Genomic DNA, 22528 nt, shown 5'->3' with positions numbered 1-22528 from the left:
ACAGTTCAAATAATACTTTCCTTTGGAGAGGGAACCAAGGAGTATGCAAGGAGCTTAAGGCTCATGTCGGCAGATTAGTGCTGCCTAAATTTTATCAAAATAAACCTTGAACCACCGACATAAGCAAAACTACGAGAAAGAGACAGTGAACCATGAAAATTGGTCAAATTTAAAATTTATTTAATTTTCCTAGATTTTAAAATTTGCTTTAACTCCGCTAAAACCCGTTTTTAGCCAAGAAACCCGTTTTCACCGGCCTTGCCCAGTGAAAAAACAAAACAAAACAAAACAAAAACAGGCATAACTTTATCTTTGACAAGCAATGCTGGCATGCAATACATCATTTAAGGTGAGGTCAAGGTTGCTGGGAAAGGAATTCTTCTGCCTTGTAACGTGGCCAAACTTTTCAAGTGTCTTCTTTCCTTTAATTTTTTTCAGTAAATTAAAGTTACCTGTGAAGCAAAAGCGACACAAAATCACTAACACCAGTGAATACTGATTGACACAGCTGTTTGATTTCTCAGTTTTTAGTATTTTAGTACTTCCAGTTGCGGACTTTTCCCGCAAACTTAGTACTTTACAAGAATAGTAACACCAAGGCTGAATAATTCTTCCGGATGAGCAAAAAGTTGCTAACAACTAGGTAGATGCCACGTGGATGACTCAATGTATCCTTTGGCAGTGAAAGCTTTCGTAACCGGAAAGTTGTGTGTAACCAAGCGTGATGGACTCTCGGTTCAACTGATCCGGCCATAGGGAAATAGCTGTCTGCTTCAGAGGATCGCATCACCATGTTTGATTCCGTGAGAACACTCTGCCCCTTCCGATGTGTAAAAAAAATATTGGTTTTTCATTGAAAGTATTTTTACCGAGTTAAAACCAAGGCAAAAAAGTTCCTTTGGTCTTTACAAAAGAAAACAAAAATTATATCTATATAAGTATATATCAGGCTTGCCCACTGGAAAGTGATTTACGTTCTTGCCAAGATGGTTCGTGTAATACAGAGCTTGAACTCCTAATTTTAGCAAATAAAACCTAGGGTTAACTTTTTTCTTCTTTATCTTCGCCGTTCGTTTTCGCCATCCTCAACAGTCTATTACGTTGATTACCTAATTCATTATCGCTCGCCAGCTACATGTATAAATAAACGAGGTGGGAAAAGGATTGAAACAAGTGGCATTGTATGAATTCCATGATATGTGACCACGCAAAAATCGCTTCAAGAAATGATTTACACGTTCGACAACTTGGAAGAGAAGACGAAGAATCTTAAACGCGCTCGGCTCGATAACCGCACTCCGTTGAAACACGATTTGCACCGATAAGTCCGATATCAAATGTCCATGGTAAAATAGTTTCGTTTCCTTTGCAATTATTATCTCTCTTTCGGATTATTTGTTATGCGACCTAAATGAAAAAAAATCCCCAGTTAAATTGTAAAAGTTTTAGAGCCTAAATATTGTTTTTGTCGCTTTCAGCGATTTTTAACCCGCTTGTTGCTATTTTTAGATTCCTTTCTATCATGTAACGATTACTGTGCAATCGGAGGTTTTTGTCAGTGATGACGTCAAGCCTCACTAATTAATATTGTCAATACGACAGGATATAAACTGGGCTTGAACTACTCATCAAGCAAAAAATAGTCGAAACGGAGGAAGTACTCGGTCGAGCAAAACTAACTTCGGCACAGAATAAACTCTTAATTATGGTACTTCAGCAGTGTCTCGCGTGTAACTCTTGGGTGAGTATTGGTAACTCCATCAATTTATTGTGCTGCTTTCGGGGTTAAAGCCTTCCTCAACGTCGAATATCTTTCGAAAAGAGCAGAGAGAAAGACAGACAGAATTGAAGCCAAGACAACAGGGGGTAAAGAAGTCAGTGTCGTTGATACGAGCTTCAGAATTTACATTTTTACGGCTCAAAAGAGACAGTTCAGTGAAAAGAAAGCTGTTCAACGCCGGGGATGGGAATGAGCGGTAGCAATTTGAAGAAATGAGATTATTAGGCCCGTGTCAAACGTCGAACTTTACCGTATGATGTGCCGAATCTAATACAAATGAGAGAAAACAATAGATTTTTCTCGTTTGCATTAGATTCGGCACATGTAAAGTTCGACGTTTGAAACGGGCCTTATTCAACGTAAAACTATCGCTTTAGCGCTGATCTGAATTGTCGATTCAGGTGATTTTGACGCCCACAAACCAGATTCGTAGACAATCGAACTTGATTTGAGGCATCGAATATTTGGCTTTTGCAAAAATTTAAATTCTTGTTACTAAATTAATTACTTTCAATTGTTTTTTCCTTTCAAATTTTTAATAGCCAACTATGGGTTACTCATAGGAAATGGAATGAGAGTGTATGGCACACGGGTAGTTGAAGGACCACTAAGCGACAATAGTGTACTTACTACACATTCAAATTATCATTACTGACACAGAATGAAACCCTTCTGAATAATTTATGATAGGGTTAAAAACAACTTTGTTTCCGCTATGGTGAAAAGTGAATTTAGCTTCAAGTGAAGAATGCTATCTATGTCTTTGTTTCAAATACTTGAATACAATTTCGTCATCATGGTGCTTTCTTCGTTGAACGTATTCCTGAGGCGAAGTTCATGTTATCAAACTTCTTTCCTTCCGTTTCAGCGATAATGAACACACTCTTTTTTTTTACAAGAACATCTAATTTTGGATCTGATGCTTAGCGTTCTTATGTATTTTTGCGATGTGAGGCTAAAAATGTTCTTAACGTTAAACTACATCGGGCTTTGTTTCACGGATGACTTTGATGGTGTTGAAGTTATTTTGAAACGATTACAAATAGGAACTGCTCATTATTAGAATTACTACAAACTGAGAAGTGTAGAGCGGTTTTCAATTGAGTGTCGAAAATAATTAGCGAATTAATTTGGTTTTGCATTACTTCACTCAGTGATTGGTTCAAAGTTCTCGCCGCCCTTTCAAACATAAATTTAATACTACATACCTTCCATATTACACTGTTTTGTTTCAGTTCACCAAATGAACGGCAATGTTTTTCCTAAGCAATCACAGTGCCAAGAAAAATACTTCCTGTGGAGCTGAGTAGCATTTTACGGTTTTGTAATTATATTTGTAGATCACAAAACCGTCCAGGTCTTGCTCGTGTGGTCACGTGTTCGAAGACCAGAAGCAAGTCATTGGTGGAAAGAGATTTTCAGGTACCTCCCCTAAGAACTGTAGACCCACACCCTGTTGGGAGTCGCTGCAAACAAACTCATTGCTAGTCTCCCTCGTAGCCGTTTTTTGGATGTCACGCAACGTTCCCCCACGTGAGGACCCTGATGAAAAGCCATATCTGATTGGACGAGTCTCAAACGGCGAGTCTGGCGCGAAAAGGTTCCTGAAAATGGAACCCAAGCTGTGATTGGTCAATTTGGAGAAAGGCATGTGGTTCGGATGTCAGCAGCCGTTACTTTTGGGGGAACGTTGCGTGACATCCAAAAAACGGCTGCGAGGCAGACTAACTCATTGCAGGAGTACTTTGTAGACTATTCCCTGAGCAAATCGAGGCTTGCCTTGACTCGTAACCAAGCCAAATACAATAATTCACCGTTAACATTTTTTCTTAACACAGTAACAAAAGGTGAGCATTTAAACTTTAATAGGATTGGATTTGAACCCATGATCCCTCATATCAGGGCGTGTGGCCGGTGCAGTGCTTGGACAATGGACCATTTTCGAAACATCAAATATTCATCTTGACAGTGATTCAGTGAGGACAAAAACAATAGAAACAGGTTGGAATGAATGTGAAAAGTATTTAGATATCGTCCTTTTCCCTTTGTCTTCGTCCTCACTGCCTCACCATCAAGCTGAATTTTAATATATCGAAGAAGGCCTATTGCTATCAAGCCAACTAGGAACTAATCATTCTGTGAGTTACAGATACGGTGAAATTATTGCGTTCGATCGAAAGAGAACACGTCCTAATTTTAACAAAAGGAATCGTGGGCACACCAAAATAGCTCCGAAGATTCTTTTGTTGTTTGCAGAGGCCCCCTCGCGTGGACTCTCGCTAATACTTATCCACTGGATAGTGATTTCTCCTGTGGATAGCGCTACCATTGTTTGAACAACTGGGGCCAGAAAGCTGTGCACTGGTGTGTTTTCTCGGAAATAGACACCGCGTTTCCCACTGCCAACAAGTCGGAGTTGCCATCTGGTTTGCATTGTGTCACGACTTGTTGTTTTTCGCAGGTGTGACACCCCGGTCATCATCTTCTCAAGATTCGCGTCTAAAAACCTTGGTCTCGCGAATTTATTAAACTTTTTTTATCGGCGTTCTGCCCTGATCTTTTTACTCGATAAGACATTTGCCGTCAACATCATCTAATCGGCGCGTTGTTGCGTTCAACCCATTGTTTACACAAGCATCGAACGATTGATTTAACCTTTCTTCTGTTTCTTTACCGGTGTTTCGCCTTGACCCGCACGTTTGTTCTTGAAAAATTCTCATTTTGAACTTTTGGCAACCAGACCGGACCGGCTAGGACAAGAGTACTGCTTTAAACACCATTTGATCTGCGAGTCAACGCACGCTGTGCTGGAAACGTGGATTGGACTTGACTCCTATTTGATTTTGAACTACGCTTATCGAACATGACCTTATGTATTATATTAGGTTTGACTTTGTTTATAAACTGTTTTGTAAACCCTAGGATTGACTACAAAAGCCAATTGCAACAACCTTTTAGAAAAATAAACATGTAGTCGATAGACTACATATTAAAACAAAAAAGTTTCTTTCAGTACCCGTCTGTTTCGCTTCCAAAGCGATTGTCGAACGCGCTTTAATAATCTGAGATTACTACTAATATATGTATAATGTCTTATCATATCTATGTCCTCTACGGGCTTATTACGAACTGAAAACTGATTGACCATCTTCCAGTTGGCTTGACAGCTAAATTGGTAACGCACTGCACAATCGCAGAGTTCATGGAAGCCCTTTCTTCTTGCCGAGCGAAAGGCAGGGCCTGGTCGCGATATTATTTTTAGACTGACTTTAAACCTTGAATTCTCGATTTCCCAGAGTATCGTGCCATGCTTTACTGCCGCCTTGAAAATCGAAGGAGGAGGGAAGAGAAGCGAAAAAATACAAAAGTAAAGCGGCTGACCCAAGGCGAACAACCACACAGAGGTGTTAAGGTAAATGAGTAATGCCTACAGCCTGCAACTCCAAAACCAGGTCTATACATGTAACGGTTTTTTTAAAGAGACGAGTCTAAATTCGCTTTGTCTTGCACGAGAGACCATTCTCAATAATTTCTCATGCAAGGCTTGTGATTAGCTGGAAAGATCTGGTTTGGCGGGAAAATCAATCTAAAAATAACTCGATTTGTAAAAACGCCGTTCCACAAATACAATGAAGTTGTACGCTTCAAGCTAATCATGGGCTCCTGATAATGAAGTCGTTAACGCATATGGTTATACCTCCCAACTCAAATACGTTTTCCGATTGGAGGAGAACGTGTCACGTGTCATGGGTCAAAGCTCACTAACTCCCTAGGGCGAACAAAACTCACTAACTTCCCACGGAAACAACGACTTGAACTTTCGACTCGCACGTGATCAGGAGGTACACCTTTGAAACAGCGGCAAATTCCGTGTAAAATACGTGTATTGTTCTTTTTTGAGTTGGGAGGTATAACAAAACACTTAATGACTGGCCCCACGGGAAACAGTGAGTTTTGTCTCCCCTCGACCCTCAATGTTCCCCTCGGCTTCACCTCGGGGAACATTGAGAGTCTCGGGGAAACAAAACTCACTGTTTCCCTCGGGGCCGGTCATTAAGTGCTTTGTTATAAAGCTGAATTTTATCCCCAGCAGCGCGCGCGCTCATTGGTTACTTCGAGGTCGCATCACGTCTAACAATAAAACTGTTTCCCGCCAAAAGTCTCTGTACGGGCAACAGTGCAAAATCTATGACGTCAGAGGGTAACAATTATGCACTGTTACCCGCGAATGTAGACCTACGACCGCCGTTGCTGTTGCCGTTACACGTTTTTCGTTTTGTGCTATATATTAAATCACTTAATGACTGATCCCTAGTGAAACAGTTCATTTTGTTTCCCTCGAATCTCAATGTTTTTTTCGTCTGCGCCTCGGGGAAACATTGAGATTCTCGGGAAACAAAATGAACTGTTTCCCTCGGGACCAGTCATTTGGGAGCTTAAGCATGCGGGTTTTTGAAACGCGGACGGCAACCGGAAGAGAAAATTTCGCGTGCCAGGACAGTGGTGTCCCCCAGATTCTTATACTTATCATCTCTAATAGAGAAAAGATACTTAGCAATGTCAATGTGGTTGTATGAAGACAAGCTAAAAGGAAAAACAGCTCACTTCCGGTTGCCGTCCGCGTCTTAAAAACGCGCTTGCTTAAGCTCCCTACTTAAGTGTTTAAGGCGGGGGTACACCTGAAAAGCCGGTTTCACGCCGCTTAAAATCGGTTTGATGGAAATATCTCGTTCGCGTTTCAAGCAATACAAAAACCCTTTGCTCAAAACACAAATCAATGTTTTGAGGTGTTGTAAATTTTTTGGTGATTTTTAGGTATATTTGGGAGAAGATAGTTTGTCGCAAAAGAGTAGTAACATTTGGAGAAATAAGGAATAGTTCAGATTTCATGTAGTTTAAAAATTAGAATTTGAAGTTAAAAATTGATATATGGACATCCAAACAGTCCCCTACCAACCCGGTGTGCTCTTGGGTTGGGGGCAACTGTCTGTCAGTTTTTTTTCAATTTCCAGCACCATTTGTTAATTATTAAAATATGATTGTCTTAGTGCCAGAACCCCCCACCCCCCTTAGCCTATTCAAGAATAGTTGGCTCTGAACTCGAAACACTTAATTCTTTTTTACTCAGAATCAACTGTCAGAGTTACCCGAACAATCACTGTTAAAAGCTACAGTAATTCCAGAGAAACCACGTCGATCGGCTGCGGCAAAGACTTCAAACAAAACAAAAAGAAGAAAGGAATCTGCATCAAAACAGCAAAATAAGATTTGCTTGCCACAGGATCTGTACTCAAGATTTCCCAGTGCGCTTCAGGGAATAAACCGTAAAATATTAGGACAGAACTTGTTGTGGCTAGAGTTAGTAACGGAGTAGGAGAAAACCGAAAATATGAATCCTCTCGAGACAAGCAGCCGCGACCATGTCGAAGAAGCAATGCTTGGGACAATTTGTGAGGGATTGCCGAGTGCCCCGGCAATTTAAGATCTGATTTGCCAAAAATCAGAGGCGATGGTGCAGCCAGTGGTACTCATTTTACCCACCTCGAATGGATGGAAAACTGAGTGAATTCGGAGCTCTGAAATGCAGTTCACGGGAGATATCCACTTCTCTACGCGCTCTCCGGGAGATTTAAGTGAAATTTAATACAATTTGTAAGAGCATCTTCTGGGTGGACTCTTATCAACAAATTTTTCTTAATAGTTGAGGTCCCTCTCTTTGAGAAAGATTTTGTAACACCAGTTTTATGCAAAATAAAATACCGTGTTCATTTTTTTTGCCGGACAGCGTCATTGACAAAATAATTCTGTGAGAATGAGTCCATAACTTGCCTGTGAAGTTTTCAATTGCTGAAAAACCAACTGAGCAGAAAGTTTGTAAGCTGGTGTTCAGTGCTTAGGGAAGAAATCACACGAAAAAAAGCTGCCAGCTTCTTTTTTTTTAAATGGAGTTTGCTTTATCGTACAGTCAATCTATTTCGATGAAAGACCTGTATCCCGCTATAAACAGGGACAATGATTTCGCGGTTCTAGTGACTGCTGCGGGCCAATGAGAAACCTGAGCCACACAGCCATGCAATATGGGAGATCGGGAAATCGGCTTGCACATATTTCTCTGAATTAAGTCGTTTAAGCAAAGGACTAATGTACTGAATTTTCCGTATGGTATTCAGTTGCTATTGAATATATATCTCTTTCAGATCAAACATTCTGATTAAATTGACTAAATATCACTTTACAATCTGATAAGTCAAACCGTTTGAGTCATTCTAACGGATTTTTTTTTAATTCAGGAGTAAATTTTTTTAGGAAATAATTCGTTAGAATGTCATGGGAGTTACGATGAAAATTGCGTAAGCGTTAAACTCGAAACAAAAATTTTGTATTTCACCTTTTTTAACGCTTTGTACTGTTTTACACCAAGACAAGACAAGTTTATATGTTTGTTGAATGTTTCAGCTCATCTTAGCACGTAGGAGGACTAAAACCTCCCTGTCTCATCCCCATTTCATTCTTTCCTAACATTTCCTTTAGATCTTTGTATCGCTGAGCTCATCAGTGAGTTCAAATCCCGTTCAAATCTAATTTTTCAGGTTTAGTTTCGTTTCTGGGGCCCGTTTTTCGAAAGTCCCGAAACTTTACGGGCCATGCATTTCCGGGTGTCACCATCATTCCTTTTGTATCTCATGAACGGAGAGGATTTAAACTTCACAGTCGTTTTTCTTTTTGTTACCTTGAAAAGATGTTAAAAGATCAGCTTTCCAAAACAAGCGGTTGGCAGTTTCATAGATGGTTTTCCGGACCTGAAAAGTTTTCGGTACTTTCGAGAAACGGGTCCCCGCTTAAGTAAAGTGGGCGTGCTAAATCTCCCAAGGGAGGCGTTCTATAAATAAATCTACTCGGTAAAGGTTGACTCCTAGGCCAAGTATGTAGCAGGGATTTTCCACCCACATGTAAGTTATGGAATCAGCGTGCTTAAGGAGGAAAACCGTTTCAGAAAAGGCAAACGATTCTCGGGTATAGGGATACTAATCAGTTATAAACAACGAGAAAAAAAATACATTCCAAAAAAAAAGCTATCATCGTCGTAATTTTTATTATCGCATAAACACTTCAATTTTTAGGTACTACTTTTAACGCGTCATCGGACAGAAATAAAAATGTACGCTATGCAAAAATGAAGTTGGCGATCATCATCAAAATACACCTTCAATTACACGGTAAATTCTCTTTTAATCCCCCCGGGGGCTCATTTGGGGGAGAGGGGATTATTTGAGAAGGGGGCTTATTTGATTTATATATAAGTAGCGAAACGCATTACTGGAAGCAAAAAGAAACAGAAAGAAGCAGACAAGAGTTACGGTTCCCTACTTCCGGTTTTGTACCAGGGCAATGACTGTCTAAAATGGAGATTCGATTTGAGTGATATTATACGCGTTGCGCAAGTTATTTGCGATATTTTTATTTATTTGCGGGAACCAAATCCGAACTTCCAGCATGTGAATAAACCATTCCGGATGAGTCTACATGAAGTGAAGGGGTGGGGGCTTATTAGCGAAGGGGGTGGGGGAGGGGGGTTAATAGAGGATTTACGGTATGAAGATTTATTCTTATAAACAAGTGAATTACGTTATGGCGCTCCTTATAATGCTAATTGTTATGAACGCCGACTGAGAGAAGCAAACCAGTTGTTTTGTGTCAGTTCTGCCACTTGGTGTTTTCCATCATGTTATGTTTGATATAAAACATTTCTGTCGCTACTCATTATTGTCAGGCATTTGAGCATATACACAGACAAAATGCGCCATATAACATTCATGAGATGTGCGTTCGGGGGCTCCCGCTTCTAATCAAACTGCTTTTTAAGCCAATTGATTCATGAAGGAAACTGAGGGAATATTTTGCACGGTCCAATGAACAAACCTGCTGGTTTCACGGAACCGTGCGATTTTAGATAGAATTTGTTGCATATTTTTTTGTATTAAGTTTTCAAGGTGATCTAATCTAGAGGTCATGCTACAAATTCGTATCCTCAAGAGGTCGAATTTTTCTCCCTTCCTCGTGATTTCTAATTTCTTTGGTAAGAGTAACGCTCGGGTGAATTTCCTGGGTTTTCTGAAAAATATAAAATTACCATTCAATATTGTATGTAAAAGAATAACAGATACACTTAGTGATTTTTTTTGCATAAATAAGCCACCAAGCAATGTTGTTGACCAAGAAATCCATTGATTATTATAAAATACAAAAGCCGCTAGTGACCAAGAAATCAAGGTAAAAAATATCAAGCGATCTTTTTAGTCTTACCATTTGCACTTGCATTTAAATACTATTCTTACAAAAAAGTTATAATTGTTCACAAAGCACGATCGCACAAAACCGATGAAAAATATTGAAAACATGATACGCTTTAGCAATATTCGCATACGAGAGCACTTGATATACTGTTGCAAATTTGAAATGTGGTTCGTCACGTTTCTCTCCGTCCTCTGATGCGTACTCTTTAAGTTTCCTCTCGATCTCCATGCTTATCTGTTATGAAATCCAATACGCACATATATTTACAGTTAGCAATGTTTCGGAACCAAGAGTCAACCAAATTTGGGAGCGAGGTGACAGTAGGCGATGTGGCGTGGGGACTAAGCTACTGCAAAAGGCTAAATTCCACGATTTTCCTCTCCACATCAGGATTTTAGTAATGGATGCCACTGAGCGATTGGTTTCCTTGGTGTTGTCATCATACAATTCCAGTGATGCAGTCCAATGCTGGTTTGTGAATCCGGTCCAACGACTGTTTTTCCAATCGTTCGAACCTGCGGTTGTTCACCTTCCTCGGCTTTGGAGTCGAGCACGCGAACTAGCAAGCTGACGTCACTTAAGCGGTCGATCGGAACATCGAAGACAAATGCCTCGTTATAGACCGGAAATAAAGTGTTCTTGGCCACAGAGGTCTTGGTTTTCTTCATCTGCCGTCCGGCGAGCATAAGAGAAACTTTTACAAATGGATCTAGAAAATGAAGAAATTGTGTACGCGATGGATACACTAATCCCAACATTTTGGATTACGCAATAGGCCATTTCCGAGATCGTGTCTGCCTCCTCTTCAAAGCGAGTCTAAGTGCGAAGTTTTTCTTATGAAATTCAATCTCGATCCCAGAGTCATCGTTCCCTTGACCAGCGGTCGGGAAAGAGAGACTCAGGTCGAATCCGAAAAAAGGCCATATTTGATTGGCTGTTCAAAACAGCTTAATTTCCTGCCATTTGTCAAATTCTAAACTAAAAAGTCGTGATTTCTTCTGGATTTTTATCTATACAAGGTTGAAGACAATCTAGGAATAAATCTTTTTACAACTTATCAGTTCCGTAACGTTTTTGTTTTTGAAAATACATCAATTTTGACTTGCGTGACACCAGATACTGAAATCCGTTATGATTGAAAAAATGTCTCTCGTTACTGTTTGCGATTCTCCGCAGTTTAAACGTTTCGAGTGAATTAGGAGATGTGTTTATACTCATGTGTACTGTAATGACAAGGTGGACTCCAGTTGTTTTGTTGATTTCTAACCATCTCCCCTCACGCACGCGCAGTTACTCAACCGGAACCAGAGTTTTCTAGTTCCGGTTTTGGATTATTCCAGAGCCTCCCGCGCCCTTTTCGCTGGACAAGGGTAACGGAGGCTCTGGGAGCGAGATTGATGAAAATTAGTTTTCATTCACGCGTAAAGTAGAACTAATTACCATTAAAAAAACTTCGCAATTAGACTCGCTTTGAAGAGCAGTCACGAACTCGATAATGGCCTATTGACAGAGGGTTGGTGTGAGCAAAAAAAATAACTTCAAATTAAAGAAAAGCACCAAGGGTTCAATAGCCCATTTCCCAGTTGCTACATGTCTCAGTTTCAAAATGAGTCCTGGGGCACAACCATTCAAATGTAAATGAGTTGCGTATTCTTATGCAAATCAAACTCATTTCCCTTACAATAGTTGAGCACCAAGACTCACTTCGAAACCGAGACAAACAGCAACTCGGAAATGGCCCATTGTGCCAACTCACTACTTACTACGCTTTCAAAATGGCGGTCTTCAAATAATCCCTCGGCCACCAAGACCCGCTCGCTTTCAATATTCTGGGCTCATTAGTTTAAAAGAGGATACGCGATGGTTCACTGCCAGTGAGGCAAGTGGCGCCACGTTGGCTGTTCACCGTCTCACATCCGCGTGCTCACGGAATAACTGGCAATACTGGCACTTGAAAATTAGAGAAGGGGTCATATCATACGTATAAAAAGAAATTCTTTGTCAATATCTTAGCTTTTGTGGACACTACTTGTTTTAATATTACAGTGGACACTTTCTCCATATTGCTTTAGGGTCTTGCTCAAATGCGCAATTAACGGTTATGTGATACATATCTAGAGTCTTCTACCCGTTTGGAACATGGCAAAAAAGTGAAAAGTTCAGGTGGCAAAACGCCATCACCGGCACTAAAACTGTAAATGCGCTTAAAATTCCACTATGATCAAGAAAACCGCAAAACATTGTCACTTTTAAGAATTAGTAGGATTACTGACAGTAATACTATACTTCGATGAATTGATTTGAGTTTACAAAAGCCAATTATCATTACGTGCTATTTCAACTTGGCAGTGAAGTGCCTTTGGAGCCTCATTTGAATTGGAAATTAAAATCCTTTGTTCACCGAAAGAAACGAGACAAAAAGACCTAACGCAACACTGAACATTTGCATAACAGACTAGAAACTGACACAAAATTAGAATTGTCTTTGAATGTGAATAAAGTGTCATTCACACTCTTAAAAGGAGATGTTTTGGAAGTTACTGGAAAGTGTGAAGATGTAAGGGAAAAAGCAAAATTGTAGTCGAATGGCTTCAGAGACGTGCCGAGAACAGAGCGAATCTTTTCAAACGATCGACGTGGTAGAAATTCAAGCTCCGATTGTCGGATACGAGGTTGTAGAGGCACGAAAACGATTCACGGTTTATCAGGTTTTTGTACAACTGGGAAATGAGCAAACCTGGCATGTCTTCCGAAGGTACTCGGACTTCGTTCGCATGGACGACGGATTGAGGAAGCTTTTTAGCGACTTTCACGGAGTGCTTCCACCTAAAAAGTACTTCGGTGATAACTTTGATAGGATTTTCATTGAAAAACGAAGACAGGGTCTTCAGGAGTACATCGACAACGTTTTAGTAAGACAAGATGTTATAACAGCCCAGCCAGTGGTGGAGTTCTTTTGCTTCGACGACCCACCGGGCCCTTACGATAGTATTGAGGAAAGCAGAGCCTTCATTGAAGCGTTGGAAGACACAGTTCATGACATGAAAAACAGACAAAACGTGCTAGCAGCGGAGATCAAGCTCGTAAAATCGCAGCTACGACAGTCACAAGCCCAAAAACAAGCACTACTAATCGCTCTACGGTCCGAGCGCGTCTTGAACGGTAAACCATCGTACGATGATGACGATGTCCAGCTCATGGCAGAGTACATAAGACTCCCAGAGGTTGCGCGACTGGATTTTAAAGTCCTCGCCAAGAGAGATAACGAAATTGATGCGGCACCGCCGCGAAAAAATAGCTACAAAAAATCAAATCAGTTTCCAAACTCAATGGCAGCGAGCCAGTGGGATTTGCGAGTTGAAACGGCTGCTGGCATATGCGCCAAAAGAACGCTACCGCCTGCAGGAAGAAGGGCGCGATCTACCTCGGATTTGTCAGATTCGAGGAGGCATAGAAAAAGGAGTGACACACACTTGCCGTCGAATTTGGACAGTCGTGGAAACTTGACTGTATTAGACAAATTTATGACTCAAAGTACTGAGGCGCTGCAGCAAATACGGAACAGCGTTCGACAAAAGTTAAGACCAGCCGAAAATGGCCCCGCTGCACCTACGAACGACTAGAAACAATCATTTGGGTTTCATTTTTAGAAATTTTAAGATGACAGAAAGCAAATATAAAATGGCGTGCTTGTATTTCAGTTCAATTAGCGGAAAGTCTTAAGGTAAAGAAAACCTTTACCTTAAGACTTTTCTGGTTATGCAAAAACATTATCAATATTATAATTGTGATTTGCCGTGTAATTGTTCGGAATCACAGTAAATGAAAAGAGCGCACGCGTTTAAGATTTAGGAGCTCAAAACGAGTTATACATCAGCACCTAACGCCGGATTTAAACAACTGAATAAGTAATCAGAAAATGCCTTAAAAACATGTTGCCCACAGAAACTCAGTAATTGTGCTCAACACTGAGCAAATAATGTCATGCAGCGTAATGCTAATATCGATACTCAATTAAGAAGAACCTATCCCAGAAACAGACGCATATGGAAAATTGTTTTATCAAATTAATGAATTTTGAGCGTTTGCCACAAGTTTTGACAACTCTTTGCGCTATCTTACGATAAAGAAGCTGGTAACCGGGCGGCCTCGTGCACAGATCCTAACTTAACCAACATTTAGTGAGCCAATCAGAAAAGGCCAGAAACGTAGGGTCGATTATTAAAACATAGTTTAGACGATGGTTAACAAAACCGCGTTCTAAGCCATTTTCAATATTGCCAACAATCATATCTAAAGATTGCCTGCTTCTGATGGTAACACGAAGGTTTGCATTCCAGACTAGACAGCAATTTATCTACTTAAAATATACCGCTTATAAACAGATTTGGAGGTCCACTGATTGTCTTAATTAAGCGGCGGCCTAAGTTAGACTTTGTTTAAATAACTGGCCCGTAATATCCGAAGATGAAAAGTACTAATATACATGAGAAAACGAACAATATGTTCACAGACAGGTAAGAAATAAATATTTATTTTCTAATTCCCGGTGATGCTTTTTTAATGAATATTAGACTAACAAAGGATTTTCAAAGAATAAAAGAATGAGGCTTCAGAGTTTGTTTTCATTGTTATCGGTATATCATGCATAGAGGCGTCCACTTATAGATGAAGATGCAAAGCTTTTAAGGGAACGATGATCAGCTTAATGAACTTGGGTTTACGTTGGAGCTAGAAGAAAATTCTTGCCTAACAATAAACTCTTTTCCTTTCGCCTGGTATCTGGAGTATTTTACCGAACAAAGTCACCTATTTGTATGGCCGTCGGAACCCATATATCAAACCAATGATCTGATTGATAAACAAATCCCCGGCAACCAATCAAACCGATCAATCCATCAATCAACTAACCAAACAGGCAGTCAGCCAACCAATCAGCGCGTCGGTCAGTCGGTCAGTCACGCAGTCAGTCACTTACTTAGTCACGCTTTCATTCCGTCACTCACTCACTCATTCGGTCAGTTAGTCAGTCGCTCAACCACTTGGAATAATACTCCCAAACTCTGAGATCATTCTAATTAAAAAGTTAACCTATTAGGCAACTAATAAACCATTTTGATAGAAGACTAGCAAAATCAACATTTCAGTCTACTCACTTGGTAAATCCTCAGGAAAAGCATTCTTTGAGATTCTTGCTTTGAGGACAACAAAGGTAAGTCTGTTGGTAGTTGGAAGGTAGCACAGGGAAACCAACACCTCTCCCACTCGAGCTGGGCTCTCCTCCTGAATGAATAATACAAAGAACAAATACAATGACATACCAAAAAGAATTGGTCTCTCTAATTATTACAATAATCAGTATGGTCGTCTTCATCATCACTGATCACTGTTCCAAATTGCAAAATAATGAAGAACCGAATGGCAGAATCCTATAGATCGGATCCTGTTGTTGGTGGAAGCGAGGCTTTGGAAAATTTGATGCTCGCAAGTTTTTCATGTAGCGAGACGACTTGTACTACGCATTAGCAACCTTCCTGTTCAATCTTGCACAGGAAACAACATGGTAATTCCTTGTTATGTGCGTGACATCGTGTCACGCAAGTAACAGTGCAGAAGAAAATCGATTTGTCAGCACCAGACATTGTTTCGCTTTGAATTGTACATACATAGAAGTCAGACAAATATGGAAAAAATCATTGACCAAATAAACGATAGTTTTGTCCCCTATGAATACAGTTTTGGGTTAAATACTCCTCATGATAAACATAGTGAAAAATGCAGAGAAGTAAATGCTTTCCTCGATTTCTCTGTTACTCGGCCAATCAGAATGAAAATACAGTTCGTTTGCCAAGCATGAGCCTCTTTAACAAAATGTTAAAGCCATTCATTGTTCAGATTAAAAAGAAAATGCTGATAAAACGTCTGGACGGGCTAAATCGTTTAGTGTCTTTGAAGAAGGACTAAACGACTTATTTCGTCTAGACACATGATGCGTTTCTCGCCCGTCTTCAGTTTCCAGGACGAATTAAATGACGCCCTGAAAGACGCATTAAAATAAAATTGCCCAACGTCGTCAAGACGCATTATGCGTCTTAAGTATAAAAAAGGCCATAATTGTTGATGTACAAATTAATTCTAATTCCTTTGCAAGTTTTCCGGTTTTGAAAAGGCAGAAAAAATTTACCCACATTTAAAACCATTTTGAATTTTACAAGGTTGCGATAAAATACAGTCTAGCTATTTTTTGTCTCGTAATTTCTGCAAAAAAACAAAACAAAAACACATCATTGATTTTCCACAGAACACGAACTAATAAAAAATATAGTGATTGTGGAAGGAAATTTTGAATATTTTTTTACTGGCTCACCTTTAATAAAAACAGGTCCCTCTTTATAGCCTTACACAGGGTTACACCAGTGTATTCGCTAAATTGATCATCCTCGCCAAACGAATAGAACACTTCGCCGATAGATTGATGACGTGAAAAACCATCAAAGCTAAACAAACAGCACTGCAGTGTCCGCTCTGGGAGCTCGGAAAAACCGACGTCGAATTCAAATTCTTCATCGTAGACAGGACTACATTCAGAAAAGTGAATTTTCGTCTGGTGTTTTTCCACGCGATCTGGCAGTAGGTATATTTCAACGTAATTGGTGCTGTGATTCGGTGGGAGATCGCGCGCGGCCACGACTCTTACGCCTAGCATCTCGGTTTCCGTGTCATAATTGATTTCCAATTCAAGCATTCCTAAGTTAAGACTTGGTTCGCTGCTTTCCGAATGTGACGAGTTGAGGTTGTTATTTTTGATCCACGAATCCAACCTGATATCTGATGCCGAACTATCGGATCGCATCAAGGGATGATGCCGTCGTTGCTGTCGCTTCGTTTTGAAGTCTCGTTCCGTTATGCTGGGCGCGCGGGGTTGCGGAACGGTTTTCGGCGACGCTTTCTTGGTGGCATTCTTCTTGAACCACAGAACTTTGTATAACAATAAAATTAAGATCGCAAGTAAAAGCACAGCACATGCAACTGCAAAACCAATTGCAACTTTCACTTTTACGCTGTCTGAAAGAAATAAAAGAACAGTATGTTAACTCTTAAAAGCACTAGGGCAAAGCTTGTAAACAATACAAGTTCGCGTCATATATTACCTCGCGTACACGAAGAAACAACCTGATGCAGATTAAACTGTAAAGACCCATCGTATGTAGCGTTATTTGAGGATTCAGTAGTTTCAGAATCGTTAAATAACGAAGGAAGGACCATCGATAAAGTTGTCTACGCTTGCATTGCCAGCCGCATAAAATTTGATCAGCGCGCTACCACGTCTAATCATCCATGCTTTCCAATATCAACATAAATATGACGGTTGGAAGCAAGCACGAAACATGGCAATTGTAAACAGACTCCTTGGAACAACTGACCAATGAATAAAGCCAAAATCTCTTTGTTCAAGAGAAAAAAATGGGATAATCACTCATGCAAACAATGAAACAATGCAAGCCTTATACATCTGTTGAATATTGTGAAGTTATTAGAAGTCTTCAAGTAAACATATCGTGGAACAAGAATTTTCTCGACAGATCTGCATATTATTTCAATTTTAAAAAAATCTTGTATTTCTGGCCTTTTATGAAAAGAACAACTTTAGTTCCCTAGACACCCCAGCTTTGTTGGGTTCATTCTCTACACATCTATAACAGATTTGTAAAAGGAAAGGAAAGGAAATGAAAGGATTCATATAATCAGAAATTAGCATTTTTACAAACTAGGAAAACACAATGCACGACAAAAACAAAAAAAAAAAAAGCAAGAGACGGCCGGTTAGCCGAGGAAATAAAATTGAAATGAGGGCATTTCATGGGGCAAGGCGCTTGTGTTCCGTTGCGGCCGAAATAAATTGCTTCCTTTCCCTTGAGCACTAAATCAGTATAGATGTGTCTGTTAACTTAACTACGATTATATTAAGATAAGGGCACTTTTATAAGTGCAAAAAAACATTTAAAAGCATGGCAAAGACCCCCGCGTCAGGTTGTTTCCTAAGACCTTGACCTAAAAGTCTGCACGTAAACCAAGCCAAAGAATTGACCGCCTTCCAAAATCTCAGGTTGCCTCCTCTCGGGTCTTTCTGCAGGTACTGGAAAGCAGTGTGTTTTTGGTTACTTGGGATTAGTCTTTATTTGGAGTCGTTTCTCTTACGTAATTTCTGCTCCGGTACTTGCAGAAGCTGCCCTCCTCTCTCTCTCAAGTAAAAGTCTCCTTTCCCATAGAATACCAATTGAAAAGCTAAAAAATTAAGCTGGTGTTTTCAGCTGACAACTGTCGCGTGCCAGGATGTGATTTTCCATTTGAAGGAGTGTTGCATGCAGCTGGTCAAAAGTTACGCTGTTGAACGAAATAAGCGGCCTACACATAGATTCAGGAACTTATACAAGAAAAACACTTGACCGTTTGCGCCACCAGAGTTCCAATGAAGGATGGGGGGAGGGTACGAAGGGGTGCTCAACCGTGAAGTCACAAACATCCTGACCGCGGTCCATCATGGGAGAATATTAAATAGGGACCTTCCGATCGGAGGACGAGAACAACTACGAGTACGAGTTTTTTCCGTACTGAGCATGCGCGTTACGTTTGGAGGCCGACATTTTTCGAAGTGCGCGTGCTCAGAAGGGAAAATTCGAACTCGTAGTCGTCTTCTTCCTCCGATCTAAAGGTATCTACTTGTAGCGAAGAGAACGATGGCGGTTAACACTCCAGGAAGAAAATTGGTATGAACGGTGCATGTAGATGTTTGGACGGAAAATTGAAAGAAAAAAACCCTGGTACTACTCCGTTAATTGTATTTTTCAATGCAACGTCAGTGAAAATCATCGTTTCAGCGGATTAAACATCGTGCACAGAGAGAAGTGCTGCTTCAGGGAATATCTGTGGCAAAGGAAAAACATCAAAAGCCTGGCATTTCAGATATCATTTATATGTTTGCTTTCTTAAGAAACGTTGCTATTTGATGTTTTCGAAATAGTACCATCTATTAACCAACTAATGATGAGCTAAAAGGAATTGAACCTTTCTGCCATTTAACAAACAAACGCGAGCTTTTACAAATTTTGAAATTCGAGAAAAAACGTCGAATGCTTAATTAAAGGCCGGGACACACTAGGCGACAAGTCGCAGCGACATGTCTCTGCGACAAGTTGCTTCATGTGTATTCCTTGCAAACAAGTCGCTGCGACACGACGCCTGTTCGGAGCACACGCAGTGATCTCGTGATGGGGAATGTGAACTAGTTTTCTAATTCAATATGGCTGACCATATGACGCTGTCTCATTGGTTCATTTATATTTTGTCGCAGCGACTTGTTGCTGGAAGTGTACACACGATGCGACAACGCTGCTCTCGCTAATTATGTCGCTGCGATTTGATTTTCACGATAATTAACCGTGTCACACAAGGCGATTTGTTGCGGCGACTTGTCCCCGCGACGTGTCGCAGCGACTTACCGCCTAGTGTGTCCCGACCTTAATCAACACAAGCATCAGAGAGAACTCTTGAAAATTAGTCGTTTTCGTACCTTAATCATATTTGGCGAGTTATAACGGTAAGGTAAACAATATAGACCATTGGGCCTTTAACTAGGCCGGCAGAAGAAATTGCCCACCCATTCACCAATGTTACAATTTCAGTAGTTTTCATAGTAACAAGAACTACAAATTTGATTAATTTCTCGAGATTTTTTGGTCCATACACTACCCCATTCACACCAACAAGACATGTTTAATAATTCGCCTGGGTTTAACAAAATGAAAATCAAGTGAAGCTATGATCCTCGCAGTAATGAACGCAATTTTTGCAATTGCGTAGAGAAGCCTGAAAATTTCAGGACTTCAACGGGGTTTGAACCCGTGACTTCGCGATACTGGTGCGACGCTCTAACCAACTGAGCTATGAAGCCACTGAATTATGTTCCCGTGAGGAATGAATCAATGATGAAATGATATATGAAATGGATCATATATGAACTGCGGATATGAAATCAAGTGAAGCTATGATCCTCGCAGTTATAAACGCAATTTTTGCACTTGTGTAGAGAAGCCTGAAAATTTCAGGACTTCAACGGGGTTTGAACCCGTTTGAACCCGTTGACTTCAACGGGGTTTTGACCCGTGAAAATCATAGACAAATGGCTTTTACATGAGATTGAGATGAGTTTCAATACAGGCTTTGATCTGTGCTAAATCTGTGGTCGACAAAAATCAGTATTCATTATTTTTTAAAAGAAAACACTTTGAAATCGTGTGTAACTAAACATCTTCAAAACATGGCTACGGTTTGGTGTGAACGACGCAAAGATACGAACAATCAAATCAAAGGAGTTGGTCAGGAGAGAAAACCGCTGGAGTCCTCGGAGAGAAACACTCATCGAAGCAGAGCAGAAAATCTAGTTACTGACTCCAAATAGAAGAAGGGCTCTCATTCACTCTTTAAAGTAATGCTTCCCCAAGTACTAAACTATCGAATATGAAATCAGTGGAATTCCTGCTTACTGTAGCGTGATGCCGCGAATTTAGTTTTGTGTGTTCAAAATCTTTCCCACACAATTTGCATATCTTTTGAGAGGGGAAATTGCTGCAAGCTCTATTTGTTTTGGAGAAGGCATTCATTTTGAAGATCCGAGATAAATATCGAGTTTCAACCCTTCGTTGTTCAGGCAGCGATGTCGGGAAGAAGCTTCCCCAAACTTCTTTGCAAATGAGATAGCAATTCCTCTTTGTCAGTGGTTTCTTAACCACCGCCTCCGCCCTTCGACTGAACAACAGAGCAATAAATCAATGACCTTAAAATCCTAAAAACGCGCTTCAAGAATCAGAAAAACTGAATTAATGGAAAAGTAAAGTAGACTTAAACGGAATCGGTAAAAGAAACCGCATGGGGGGCGAATATATCTTTGCAAGATCCATATAAAGCGGCTTATAATTATTATATTATTCTAGCAGTTTTCAACTTTTTGATATGAACAAAAACTCGCTCATTGAATATCCAACCAACCTGCGCTTTCACTGTAAGCTGTATCGTCATCATCGGTGCGGTGATCCAAAAATACTTTGTGAATTTGTTTCTTCTCTTCGCCGTTAGTTTTCATGAAGGTTAAATGCAAATGTACTTCAGCTGTGATATTCAGTCTTCTAATGCGCCGTTTTGTTTAAGTTTTACATAACAAATTTGTACAAATGAATGTCCCATAATCTTGTTCAGCTAATTCCGTGACGCAAACAAATAAAGTGGTAAACACGAAAAACAAAGTTTCGATCAAATGCGCGAATGAAACTTCTGCGTGCGATTCCTCAGTCAGTCGACTGTGTGAATCTTCGATCAAGTTTGAAGACACCTAATCGTGCATGAGTTGGTCGGAACAATGCCCTTCTCAATTTCTTTCATTGCGTTTACCCGATTATGAATAAACATGTGCTCTCTTCTCTTTGAATTGGAGACCGCAAAAAGGATATTGTCAAAACAACGACAGCAACCTGTTCGCTTGAATGGGTATGAACGAAAATCAACAAGACGATCAGTGGATACCTAAAGATGAAGCCCTTACATTCCGCGGTTACACTTATTCACGCAAAAGAACACTGAGCATAAACACACGTTCTGCGCAAGAGGGTCTCTTAGTATCTTAGCCAATCAAGAAGCGTGTTTAGAGGGTCTCATTGGGAAGTGGGGGGGAAAGGAGTCTTTGATGGTTGACGATTAAATTTTCGCAATGACGTTTATAACACAAAATTAAAGGGCAAATGTGGCTGTAATTTTTAATAAAGCGTTATGATTTTGCCCCTATTTGAATAATCCAATTAGTCCTATAGTTTTTGCATTAAAAATGAGATTTTTGGTCTTCTACTATGTGTCTAATTAGCGTAATTACATCACCTTACATTTAGTTACCGCTGAATATATTTAATTATCGCCTGCTCCACCAATTGGTATACTAGTATGTGGAGTCGTATTAGGACCTCCAAGGCCTTGCTTATCAGAGATCAAATCTCACCGATGCTTTTATCCGTCTCCCTGATATTGCTACGGCATTCCTGTAGTTTACAATCCCCTCTGATTCTGTTTTGTCATATGTAGTCATGTAGTCAAATTTATTCACCTGGAAAAGTTCAGGCCCAGTGGGGATGAGGGCATGAGGAATTTTCTCCGCGTTACTGACAAAAGTGACAGCGGTACAGTCAGATGAAGTGGATAGGAGTACTGACTCATTTGAAACTGAAGCGGTTGAACTCTTCCAGCCATCTGGAAAAGAAACCTCGCACCTCGTACACAGCTGGTTGAAGAGCGCCTGCTTTGTCTTTCGTCGTCTCGCCTCAAACGGTTCTCTGCCTCATTGGTCTGTAATGTTCTGCCCATTGTTTATGGCGATTTCCGCCACGTTTGGAATATTTTCTGCTGGCAAAG

General features: G+C 40.3%; 3 protein-coding genes across 4 annotated transcripts; 2 read left to right on the top strand and 1 right to left on the bottom strand.

Annotated features, from left to right (window-relative positions):
- Positions 1 to 1616: 1616 nt before the first annotated feature.
- On the top strand, positions 1617 to 7307 carry LOC138007906 (UPF0547 protein C16orf87 homolog). The gene is made up of 4 exons (XM_068855035.1): positions 1617 to 1741; positions 3121 to 3202; positions 5077 to 5192; positions 6909 to 7307. Exons 1-4 carry the CDS (start codon positions 1706 to 1708, stop codon positions 7152 to 7154), a joined length of 480 nt encoding a protein of 159 aa, XP_068711136.1. The 5' UTR covers positions 1617 to 1705; the 3' UTR covers positions 7155 to 7307.
- Positions 7308 to 8854: 1547 nt separating this feature from the next.
- Positions 8855 to 21707, bottom strand: LOC138007902 (synaptotagmin-6-like). Of its 2 annotated transcripts, none has more exons than XM_068855030.1 (4): positions 21122 to 21707; positions 16443 to 17140; positions 15232 to 15358; positions 8855 to 10784 (listed from the first exon to the last, which is right to left on the bottom strand). In XM_068855030.1, exons 1-4 carry the CDS (start codon positions 21213 to 21215, stop codon positions 10462 to 10464), a joined length of 1242 nt encoding a protein of 413 aa, XP_068711131.1. In that variant the 5' UTR covers positions 21216 to 21707; the 3' UTR covers positions 8855 to 10461. The 2 variants fall into 2 exon arrangements, with proteins under 2 accessions (XP_068711131.1, XP_068711130.1); XM_068855029.1 differs by lacking the exon at positions 21122 to 21707 and adding an exon at positions 17227 to 17533.
- LOC138007905 (sorting nexin-16-like) lies at positions 12471 to 14798 on the top strand. The gene has a single exon (XM_068855034.1). The coding sequence runs from the start codon at positions 12661 to 12663 to the stop codon at positions 13696 to 13698; it is 1038 nt and encodes a 345-aa protein (XP_068711135.1). The 5' UTR covers positions 12471 to 12660; the 3' UTR covers positions 13699 to 14798.
- Positions 21708 to 22528: the final 821 nt, after the last annotated feature.

Source organism: Montipora foliosa, chromosome 6 (genome assembly GCF_036669935.1).
Source record: "Montipora foliosa isolate CH-2021 chromosome 6, ASM3666993v2, whole genome shotgun sequence".
In the NCBI taxonomy this organism is placed as follows: domain Eukaryota; kingdom Metazoa; phylum Cnidaria; class Anthozoa; order Scleractinia; family Acroporidae; genus Montipora; species Montipora foliosa.
The sequence above is the reverse complement of the archived record's forward strand: the minus strand, read 5'-3'. Positions and strand labels throughout refer to the sequence as shown.